The sequence below is a fragment of the Canis lupus genome, chromosome 35 (genome assembly GCF_011100685.1).
Source record: "Canis lupus familiaris isolate Mischka breed German Shepherd chromosome 35, alternate assembly UU_Cfam_GSD_1.0, whole genome shotgun sequence".
In the NCBI taxonomy this organism is placed as follows: domain Eukaryota; kingdom Metazoa; phylum Chordata; class Mammalia; order Carnivora; family Canidae; genus Canis; species Canis lupus.
Window position 1 is genome coordinate 6,401,922 of NC_049256.1, and position 11,245 is coordinate 6,413,166.

The following is an 11,245-nucleotide window of genomic DNA, read 5'->3' on the forward strand; positions in this document are numbered from 1 at the left end:
ACGAGTGTCCTAATTATCTCTGTGTTTCTACTATGGAAGTAGCATTAAAGAGTTTTGAGACTTGTTATTTTGCAGCTCACTGATCCATTTTTAAAAATGGTTCTTGGGGATCCCTGGGTGGTTCAGCAGTTTAGCACCTGCCTTTGGCCCAGGGCGCGATCCTGGAGTCCCGGGATCGAGTCCCACGTCAGGCTCCCGGCATGAAGCCTGCTTCTCCCTCCTCCTGTGTCTCTGACTCTCTATCACGAATGAATAAATAAATAAATCTTAAAAAAAAAAAAAATGGTTCTTGAGGGGCAGTCCAGGTGGCTCAGCAGTTTAGTGCCGCCTTCAGCCCAGGGCCTGGTCCTGGAGACCGGGGATCGAGTCCCATGTCTTGTTCCCTGCATGAAGCCTGCTTCTCCCTCTGCCTGTGTCTCTCTCTCTCTGTCTCTCATGAATAAATAAAATCTTTAAAAAAAAAATGGTTCTTGATACATATTCCAGACGTTTTAGTTGTTTTCAACCACTGTGCTAGAAAAAAAAAAAACAAATCTTTCAACTTGTTTACAATATACAGTATCCAAATATCCTTCCTTGATCCGGATGTGAGGGTGAGAACACACACTTAGGAACCAGTTGGCCTGAGGTCAGGTCTCAGACCCACAAGCAGTGTGACCCTGGTAGCTCATTTATAGTCTGTGCTGTTGTTTCCTCATAGGGTTGATGCAAGAAATAAACAAGGTAAAATACAATCAGCATTTAAAGCAGGGGCTTGCTCTGAGAAGTATAATATAAGGACTTTTTATTATTATGTGAAAAACTTGTAATCATATGCTGGAGTAACAGCAGATGTCTACCCAATGGTCTAAGAGCACCTATTCCCTGGCCATCCTAGTCCACTCTACCATGTAGTAACCCACATCTCTTTACTTATATTGACACTGACCAGGGGTAATCAACCATGAGCTACTCACCGGATGTACTCAAAGGATGGGCCCTAAGTCAAGAGCAGACTGCTAATGGATGTGGATGCTGATCTAAGAAAGGCCATCATTATACAAACCTGAGTGAACACCATCAACAAAATCTGAAAGTATAAACATAAACAAACATGATTTTAAGTTTTATATTTTTTATGGTGGACAGTCATCATTTGCCCCAACAGCCATCTGAAGCCAATAGTCCTGATTATTAAAAATCACAAAGTTGTATAAATGCTCTCCTCCTTTTCGAAAACCATGTTCATTTTCTCTCCACGAAACAGGACTGTCTGCAAAGCCTTGTACTGACAACGTAACCCAAGGAGCCAACTTTGGTTCATCAAAGTAGTGGCTGAAAAAGAAAGATAAATCTTAATAAACAGGGAGGGCTAGGAATGTTCACACTTTTTTTTACTTATTTAGGATAAGTGGTATTTCTGATGTTCCCATGAAGCTTAGACCTTAGCTTTTATCTATAAAAATTAAGAGATACCAATTACATTCCTGATCCTATGTAGTGTATTCAATAAACGTTAACCAATTACAGGATGCATAGAACCATCTTTAGCAGTTCCTATGCTTACTGTGCAGCATCATGTAAGATTCAAAAAGATGAAAAAACCCCAAACCACAAAGTACAGTAACAGCTTCCCTCCATTTAACAGTGTTGTTTAATCTCTGTTAACTGAAACACTGCAGAATAATTTATTGGATTTTTTTTTTAAGATTTTATTTATTTATTCTTGAGAGACACAGAGAGAGAGGCAGAGACACAGGCAAAGGGAGAAGCAGGCTCCATGCAGGGAGCCCGATGCGGGACTCGATCCCAGGACCTCAGGATCACATCCTGGGCTGAAGGCAGGCAGTAAACCACTGAGCCACCCAGGCATCCCTAATTTATTGGATTTTTTTAAAAAAAATCCTTCTTACTGAGGAAAATGAAAGTCCTACACTAATAAATGAAAAAAGGTACTGGGCTTAAAAAAAGAAAAGACTTGGGACGCCTGGGTGGCTCAGCAGTTGAGCGTCTGTCTGCCTTCGGCTCAGGGTGTGATCCTGAAGGCCTGGGATGGAGTCCCACATCGGGTCCCCTGCAGGGAGCCTACTTCTCCCTCTGCCCGTCTCTCTGCCGTGCTTCAACTAGCAATTTTTTTTTCGCAATTCCACAGGAAGTGGTTTATTGCTTTTAGAACAAAATAAGATGCTATTAAAACTTTTGTTAAGTGAAGAGAAACTGTTAGAACATGAAAACTTTTCTAAAACGGTATTTTTGTCAGCTGACGGATGTAGGCACTTCAACAGAGAAAACTTCTCGCCTGTAACAACTGTGTGTACCCTAAGCAAACCACCTAGAAGCGGGGCTTGCACTTGCGGCCGGTGTACTGGGTGTCAGGTCTGACCTCCTTGCCCCGCCGCCTACAGCGCTCCTTCTTCTCCAGTACCCACTCTGTGTCTCTCATGAATAAATAAATAAAATATTTTAAAACAACAACAACAACAACAAAGACAAGACTTCTTACACATTTAAAAAGTAAAGACTGCTGGGCACCTGGGTGGCTCAGCTAGTTAAGTGCCCAACTTTTTTTTTTTTTTTTTAAGATTTTACTTATTTATTCCTGAGAGAGAGGCAGAGACACGGGCAGAGGGAGAAGCAGGCTCCCTGCGGGGAGCCCGATGCGGGACTCGATCCCAGGACCCCAGGATCACGCCCTGAGCCCAAGGCAGATGCTCAACCACTGAGCCACCAAGATTCCTTAGTGCCCAAACTCTTGATCTCAGCTCAGGTCTTGATCTCAGGGTCAGGAGTTCAAGCCCGCTGTTGGACAAGAAAGGAAAAAGGAAAGGAAGAAAGAAAGAGGGAGGGAGGGAGGAGGGAGGGAGGGAGGAAGGAAGGAAGGAAGAAAAAGGTGAAGACTGAGAAAGCATTATGCTTGCTTCACAGTCTTTTCAGCATGGGATCGGGAGTTTTCTGACATTCGATACAATGTAGCATTTTATTTATAGAGTACCTCCTCCTCAAATTAAAAAAACCCTACTGCCCTGTCCAATCCCTGACATGTTAATGCTGCCCAGTGCTTCCCAGGATCTCACGGCTGGAACAGATGTTAAACATGATCTGGATTCAAAAACGGCCAACTTGTTTTCAAAATAAAACACGTGCGAAAAAAAAAAAAAAAAAAAACACGTGCGGAACTCTAACATCTACAGCAGATCATGACGTGTCCACAGAGTACTGCTATTTCCTTAAGTGATACTATAACTTCTGGAGCAGGCCAGAAAAACGAACAGCCTGTTTTCAAGAAGCTTAAACTCTACTCTTGGTCTTTTCCTAAGGACGTGCATTTGGCAATACAATTTCCCATCACCGAAGATAACGACATCTTTCGGGATGATGCTGTTACCACACCGCGAGCCCAAGCAAGGAAGAGAGGTGAAAGGTGTGCGCCAGAGCCCTGCGGTGCGGAACAGGAGCACCGCCCTCGGATGCCACGCTGGCACAGACCAGCAAGAGATAAAAGACCAAAAGCGCTCTCACCACAGCTGTTCCAAGAGGAGGCAGATCTTCTCCGGAAGTATGAAACCCGTGATCGTACACAAATAAGCTCTTGCCACCACTGTGCTTGGCTGAGGACAGCAGTAGGTCGATACGAAGCTATTAGGCTCGTTGGTGCTGTCACATGCACACACAAAGAGAAAGAAAGAACACACATTGGCATCTCCCGCGTGATTCCTCCGCAAGGTACAAACCCCTGTGAAGGGCAAGAGGCCGGGCCAGGAGCTCTACGCACAGATCCGCGCGACTGAAGACGGCGCCCAGCCAGTCCAGAAGCTCGGGGGCGCTGCAGGCCGCCTCTGGCTCTCCCTGGAGCGCCCCGCTCCGCAGCACCGGGCACTGCAGCTCTGTCACTGTGCTCAGGGCTATTTTTGGTTGAAGCTCCTGAATCCGGTAATTGGAAAAGTATGACATCATCGTTGATTCTTCTGCACCTAAAACACACCATGTAAGGTAATCTGAATCCTGAAGACCAGCTCAGGGAATCCCTGAAGCCGCTCCATCCCCCTGCGGCAGTGCTGGGGAGCAGGTGGGGTTAAATAAAAGAGACGCGAGTTGTGCAAAGCTGTATTCAAATTAAAAATCATTCAGGTTCCTCTGGCTCCCTGAGCCCAAATTCTGTAAACATTCATTTTCTTTCAGTTTTCCTGGAAAAGCATAATCCTTTCAGATTCAACCCTTATTAGTTTCGTCATTTGCTCTAATAGGAAAATTCTGACTTACTGAATAAAAAAAGCACTAACTCGTGTATAAATAAAATTAGTGAACTCTACAGAGTTTATTTGCATAATCTCTGTAAAGGAAGCACAAGAGGAACTGAATGACAGCAGAATCTCGTTTAAGCTGGTCTTTAAAAACCCAGTAAAATCCAATGTATCCTCAAGGCTATTCCAAGAGCCTCGGATGACAGGAATGGTGGTCCCCTTGGGAGCAACGGGCAGGCTTGCTTGGTGTCCAGTGCAACAGAAATTATCTGCTTTCCCCGCCCCTCCTCCACCCCAGAGCAAAGGGCAGTGGGCTCACTGGCCAGGATAAACGCCTAGAGTTCCTTAAGCTCAGCATCCCTCTCCTGTAGCGTGGCCCCTGCACCTGCGGTAACCCCCGGCCAACTGCCTATCACCCTGCAGGGAGCAGGAGCTGCTGCACTGATGCGAGTGCTTCCCTCTGGCCACTGCCATTGCTGAGTAATTAAATCCCATTTGTGTCTCCTGCCAGCATCCAGGAAACTGCAGCCTAACTTCTTGGCTTACAAGTGGAGAAAATCTCACCTGTTCCCCAGTGGCTGACAAGCCTTTAAAATAACTGGAGCCTTAGGAACACAGAGCTCTCCAGAGCCCAATGCACACGTGATCCTCAATGAAAACTTCATGCACCTGAAATGTCAGTCTGTCTGCCCTCCTGTACCTCTATCCTCAGTAGGAGAAGCAATGAGGTGTTACAGACTGAGGATTCATGCAAGCAACCTAGAGCCCCCAGTGACCAGAAACCCCCCATGGAGAGCAGATGGATAGGTGTAGCTCCCAAATGGACCTATGTGTCCTCCCTATTCCCCAGGAAAGAGCACTACGCCATCACAGCTGTGATGATCTGACTCAATGCAATCTTGCGACGGACCAGAGACCCATTCTACAAGGAGCAAGGCGCACGGCAGTTGTCAGCACATCAGTACATGTGGTGACCAAACACCTCACATGATTTAACGTTTTAATAGGTTCCAAGTTACAACAAATTTAATCTGACGTTTAATGGCTTGCCTGATTTTTACCCTGTAATAATCAACATGTTGTGTTACTTTAAAACACAAAGCCAAGGCTGTTTGAGGTAAGATGCAAGAAGGGAGGGGGGAAGAAATAGAAGTTGGCTGCTCTGAAGCCCGTGTCAAGATCTCTGGATGGACACGAACCCAAGGAAACGGAGGCAGATGGCCGCATGCCCAGATCCTCCTGAACTATGGCTCCAGGGGAAAGCAGGGGTCCCGAAGCAGCTTCCTGAATAATGATTATGCACACAGGTACACAATACCCTAGACCCCAGGGATGAACCACGATTCAGTCCTCCACGACTCCCCTTTAATTAAAAATTAGATTTCCAAATCATTGTACTGGTACACAATTTACATACCTGTATGATGCCAAGCCAAAAGAAAATCAAATTTCAAGGGCTTCTTTTCCTTGAAGGACCAAGATATTCTTTCGTACTTCTTAGAATTCGGGTTAAAGGATAAATCCATCAAATCAATGGAAACAACTTAAAAAAACGGAAAGAGGAAAAAATAGTTCATTCGTATACACGCAGCCTGCACTGTGGAAAAAGTCCGATAGTAAGAGGCATCAGCATTTTTAGAAATTTTATGAATAGGGGCAGCCCGGGGGGCTCAGTGGTTTAGCGCCGCCTTTGGCCCAGGATGTGATCCTGGGGTCCTGGCATCGAGTCCCAGGTCGGGCTCCCTGCATGGGCCTGCTTCTGCCTCTGCCTGTGTTTCTGCCTCTCTCTCTGTGTCTCTCATGAATAAATAAATAAAATCTTAAAAAAAAAAAGGAATTTTATGAATAGCAAAAATTACCTTGTTCTTCTGGCATTCCTTTGGTTTACCAAACCAAAACTGCCTTTCACGGGCATTTCTAGCATTGGTAATTAGTAACAAGAGAGGTTTTAAATTCATACTTTTTCTAGGTCACAGCCCAAGAGGAGAGGCCCTTGGAAAGTCAAGCCTAATCTGCGGATGTGACAGCCACTGTCATTCATGTTCAGGCTGGACACTCGGCACAACCGTACCTCCTCACTCACGGGGGTGCCTCCTCTAGTATCACAGAAACTGGGCAAAAGTAAATTCTTCACGAAGAACAAGTTGTAGGCTTTTATCTTGGGTTCATCAGTTTGAATTTTTTGACCCAAATCCTACATATTTAATGGGCCACTCCGATTCCGTGATCCTTAGAAGATACAGCCCACAGCCGAGGAGAATCAGAAGCAACAGCAATCTTACTCTCTCCAGAGCTCAGCCCAGAGCCCCGTGGGTCAGAAGTCTTAAAGCCAAGAAAAAGCCATGTTCCTTCTGAACAAGAGAACGGCGGCAATTCTAACATTTAAACTTCAATTACTACAGGAAGATTACTGACTTGTTAGAGACCGATGGGAGCATAATACTTACTAAATTTCATGACTTTTCTGCCAGAATATTGAGATGGACGACCTTGAAGGCCAGTTTCTTCGTAAGTGTCTTTGTCCAGTGATAAAATTAATTTCCCTATAAATCAAATAATTTCCATAAAAGAGATGTTAAAAATATGACATGTTCTCTCACTCAAAGAAAGCACAGCCAGTTGAGCAGTTAGATAGGAGCATAATAAATTACATACAAAGATCTTTATGACACAAGGACGTTAATACATACATCTTATTTATGTCCAGGGATATTTTAATATGTTGTACATACAAGGACATTATTTATGACAGCGAAAACAGACATTATCTAAATTTCTGTTAAAGAAAGAACGGTTACACAAATCATGGTATTCCCCTTCAAATATCTTCGAAATCTTAAAAATAGTAAGTCAGAACTATATGCCCTGATAGGGAAAGATGTCTATGACATATTGAGAAAAAAGAAAATTGAGAAACAACTCAGTAGAATGTAATTTATGTTAAAAAAAAAACCAAGCTTTATGTGTGTTTATAAATTTATAGAAAATGTGAAGAAGAATAAACACCAGCCTGTTAACAACAGTTCATTCTAAGAAGGCGAGTGAATCTGGAGATTTGACTTTTTTTTTTCTGTATGGTACTTAACAGTAAAGAAAAAAAGAAGCGTTGTTACCGTTTGGCAGCAGGGCAACAGTATTATCTTCATCAATATTTGTGTTGTGTGTTAGCGCATAGCACGAACCTGTAAGAGAAAGGCCAGATGAGAAATTAAGACAAGAAAAAAAAAGATCACACCTGCAAAAAGGTAGTGGATTCTCTTCACACGGTAACGTATCTTCCCGGTGAGTAAGGGTCGGTATCCACCACTGCTCCAGCTGGCTCAGTAAGCCTAAAACCCGCCCAGGGCGAGCTGGAGGACACAGAGGCCGTGCTCCAGCTCGCTCACGCCCCCACCCAGGGCCCACCACGGAGCAGAGAATGGACTCAGGGCATAGTGTGTGCCTCCGGGGAGGCTGGCGGAGAGGCACAAAGGAGAATACTAGGTCAGTGCACACCCCTGAGATGATGGGTTCCAGGGAAAGACTCAAAACGTGCCAGGACCTTGTGTGACGTTAGGAAAGCTGTTCAGTCTCTGTGAGCCTCACTTTTCCTCACCTGTCAAATGGGGATCGTGGGCCTACCTCATAGAGCTGTTTCAAGAGTTCAACTGGTTAAGATATGTAAACGCCCCCGTTACAGCCAGTGGCCACATTATGAACAAAGTAGGACCAAACTTCAAGAGATGAAAGGACTACAGCTGACGGGAACCAAGACCACACAGGGCCAGCCGCACCCGAATGAGAGGAACTGCATGTAACTGGGTTCTTCACAGCTCCGTCTACAACAAGAGAAGGGGCGGGCTTACTCACAGGTGCAGTGAAGGGGGAATCCCTAAAGACAGCCTGAAATACGGTTTCAAACAAGCGACCCCTAGGAAACAAGTGGAATGAAGCAACCAACCCAGCAGGTACGAATGGATGTGGGGTGAGCAGAGACGGTCAGAGCCACAAAATCATAATGAGCACAAGGCCTGGTAAACGGCCACTATGGTGGCATCAGGGGATGAACTTTTTGAGATGGCTGAGGGGAGACTGCTGGGAACATAGTAGTCTCTGTGGCCACACACCCAACAGCAGTGTATTCGAACACACAGATCCCAGGGCACCTGGGTGGCTCAGTGGTTGAGCATCTGCCTTCGGCTAGGATCTGATCCCAGGGTTCCGGGATCGAGGCCCAGCATCAGGTCCCTGCGTGGAGCCTGCTTCTCCCTCTGCCTGTGTCTCTGCCTCTCTCTCTCTGTGTATCTCTCATGAATAAATAAAATAAAAAAAAAAAAAAGAAAAAAAAGAAAACACAGATCCCAAGACTCTCTCCTCTCCCTGAATCCTTGTTATGTTACATCCCCACGCCACACGTGGACAAGTGTTGTCAGAAACCACCATCTAAAGGGACCATAAGAAGCAGCAGGGTGAGGATGCTGAGGGAGGGGGAGTGATGCATGCACATGGCCACACAGACTATCTCCAAAGGCCCTGGTTAGGACAAGAGAAGAACCCTAGTACTGCGATGTAATCTAACTGTACTTCCTCGTCTTGCCACGTTCACGACAAGGTTCTTCTTACCTTTCTTCACAAAGGTGTTGATGAATTCCTGTGTAATCAACTCATGAAGAGGTAAGTTCTTCACGAAGTAATAGGGTCCAGTTTCCATGACGAGGTTCTTCAGTTCTTTCGATAGTATCCCACACTCAGGAATCAGAAACGAGACCTATTGGAATGTGTCACGTAAGTCTTATTTTCAAGGAGATCAACCTCCAGCTTTTTAAGGATGCTATAACATATGAAGGCTGCTAACTAGTCCCCCCACAGGTTTCTATAAAACCCTAAAGTTAATTTACCCATCTTAGGAGAAGAGAAATCTGACAATTCACGTTTTTCATTTTCTGTATTCAAACATTATAGGAAAGCGAACAAGCAAAAAAAAAAAAAACTGTTATTAACGGAAAGCTCTTGTTTGCATTTCATCTTTTGCAAATAAGCACTATGTTTTATATCCTGCCCACTGCTCTAATTAATTTTTAGGGAAATACGGTACAATGGAATAACCCTGGGTTTTTTTTTTTTTTTTATCCTGGTACCAGGCTGGAATCAAGAGGACGGTCCCTTAGGACAGAAGGAAATTAAAGACATCCATCAGTAAGAGGCTCCTGGGAAGCAGAAGTGCTTCTGGCTGTTTCCGCTTTCTAGGCAGGTGTGCGGGGGCGGGGCAAGGTACCCGGGCAAGGTACGGCCAGAGACCCGCTCTCCCTCCCCCGCAGAGGAGCTGCACCGAAACTGTTTCAAGTGTTGCCCGAAACGGTTTCAAGTGCTGCCCGGTGCTCCAGACCTTGCAAAGCCCTCCCCTCAAACATCAGTCGATTCCTGAGACACGGGGTCACCACCTGGGTCTCTGGGAAACAGCAGGTCAGGCCTCGGTGGACAGGAGGCTCATGAATTCAAAATGTTAAAGGCAGGGCAGGCCGGGTGGCTCAGCGGTTAGCACCGCCTCCAGCCCAGGGCGTGACCCTGGAGACCCAGGATCCAGTCTCACGTCGGGCTCCCTGCATGGAGCCTGCTTCTCCCTCTGCCTGTGTCTCTGCCCTTCTCTCTCTCTCTGTGTTCTCATGAATAAATAAATAAAATGTTTAAAAAAAAACTTTTAAAGAGCAGTTCGCGGGCAGTCGGGTTGCTCAGCGAACCTCCTGCAGCCCAGGGCCTGATCCTGGAGCCCCGGGATCGAGTCCCACGTCGCGCTCCCTGCATGGAGCCTGCTTCTCCCTCTGCCTGGGTCTCTCTGCCTGTGTGTGTGTGTGTGTGTGTGTGACTATCATGAATAAATAAATAAAATGTTTAAAAAAAAACTTTTAAAGAGCAGTTCGCGGGCAGTCGGGTGGCTCAGCGGTTAGCGCCTCCTGCAGCCCAGGCCGTGACCCTGGAGACCCAGGTTCGAGTCCCACGTCGGGCTCCCCGCATGGAGCCTGCTTCTCTCTCTCTGTTTCTCATGCATAAATAAATAAAACCTTTAAAAATAAAATAAAACGGAAAGGGCTTAAAGCATTGCTCGGGTTGTTTCTGGAGCCTCGCCGCTTACGTGGGCCGGTGAGGAGGGGCCCTGGCCCGCCGCTGGTCCCCGTCCAGTCCTGCGGGACGCGGGAGGATCAGCCTCACCGATGCCCCCGCGGACGCCGAGGCCCCCACGAGGAGGAGGAGGAACTCGCACGGAGCGACCGGCGGCGTCACCCCGGGAGGCTCCCGGGCGGTGCCTGGAGCAGGGCCGCCCAGCCCGCGCCCGGGGACCGCGCAGGGCGAACCTCTCTCGGAGACAAGCTGGCTCCCCCGCAAGGCTCTGGCTCGGCCACCGGCTCCCACCAGGCAGCAGCAAGAACCGCTCGGGGGGCTCCGCGTCGCGCCCACGTCCCTCCTGGGAAAGCACCAGCCGCGGGACCGAGCAGCCAGCGAGCTCTGCAAACCGCCCGGGACGCGCCGCCGCCCCCGACAGGAGAGGGCACGGCCCCCGCGCCCAGCGCATCCTGGAACTTGTATTCCTGCAGCTCCGCGAGCGGCCACTCTGGAGCACAGGAGAGACTACAATTCCCAACATGCCTGGCGACGAGCCCCGCCCCCTCTACGCGTTAAGGGCGGGCCCGCCGCTCCGAGCTGAACGCGACTTTCCCCAGACCCCTCCAGCTTCCGGGGATGAAGCGATGCCCGAGAGCCCGCGGCGGCCGGACTCACCCGGTAGTTGTGATAGTGCGTTTCCACCAGATGCCGGTGGCGCGACTTGTCGTGGCCGAAGTTGGATTTCTCGCAGACCAGCAAGTGCCGAGGAACCTCTCGCAGCCGGCGTAGGGTGGCCATGCTCTCCGCGGCTCCGGCGCTGGGCGGGCTCGGCGCGCCCCGCCCCTCCTCGGCGCCCCGCCCTTCCTCGTCACTTGGCCCCGCCCCTCCTCAGCGCCCCGCCCTTTCTCGTCACTCCGCCCCGCCCTTCCTGTCGCCCCGCCCCCTCC

The 11,245-nt window shown here is 47.9% G+C and overlaps 1 protein-coding gene across 3 annotated transcripts; it reads right to left on the minus strand.

Annotated features, from left to right (window-relative positions):
- Nucleotides 1–1,094: 1,094 nt before the first annotated feature.
- Nucleotides 1,095–11,157, minus strand: RPP40 (ribonuclease P/MRP subunit p40). Of its 3 annotated transcripts, none has more exons than XM_038584077.1 (8): nt 10,974–11,157; nt 8,823–8,967; nt 7,334–7,402; nt 6,668–6,763; nt 5,638–5,763; nt 3,752–3,950; nt 3,499–3,633; nt 1,095–1,314 (listed from the first exon to the last, which is right to left on the minus strand). In XM_038584077.1, the coding sequence occupies exons 1-8, from the start codon at nt 11,094–11,096 to the stop codon at nt 1,116–1,118; spliced, it is 1,092 nt and encodes a 363-aa protein (XP_038440005.1). In that variant the 5' UTR covers nt 11,097–11,157; the 3' UTR covers nt 1,095–1,115. The 3 variants fall into 3 exon arrangements, with proteins under 3 accessions (XP_038440005.1, XP_038440006.1, XP_038440007.1); XM_038584078.1 differs by lacking the exon at nt 10,974–11,157 and adding an exon at nt 10,550–10,887; XM_038584079.1 differs by lacking the exon at nt 10,974–11,157 and adding an exon at nt 10,330–10,484.
- Nucleotides 11,158–11,245: the final 88 nt, after the last annotated feature.

What these genes read in the sequence shown, in the direction of transcription:
- RPP40 (XM_038584077.1), bottom strand. Translation starts at nt 11,096, where the DNA reads ATGGCCACCCTACGCCGGCTGCGAGAGGTTCCTCGGCACTTGCTGGTC. An exon ending in TTTGGCTTGGCATCATACAG is followed by an intron (nt 3,951 to 5,637) that starts GTATGTAAATTG and finishes GGTGTGTTTTAG; the next exon opens with GTGCAGAAGAATCAACGATG. An exon ending in GTCTTCAGTCGCGCGGATCT is followed by an intron (nt 3,634 to 3,751) that starts GTGCGTAGAGCT and finishes TGCATGTGACAG; the next exon opens with CACCAACGAGCCTAATAGCT.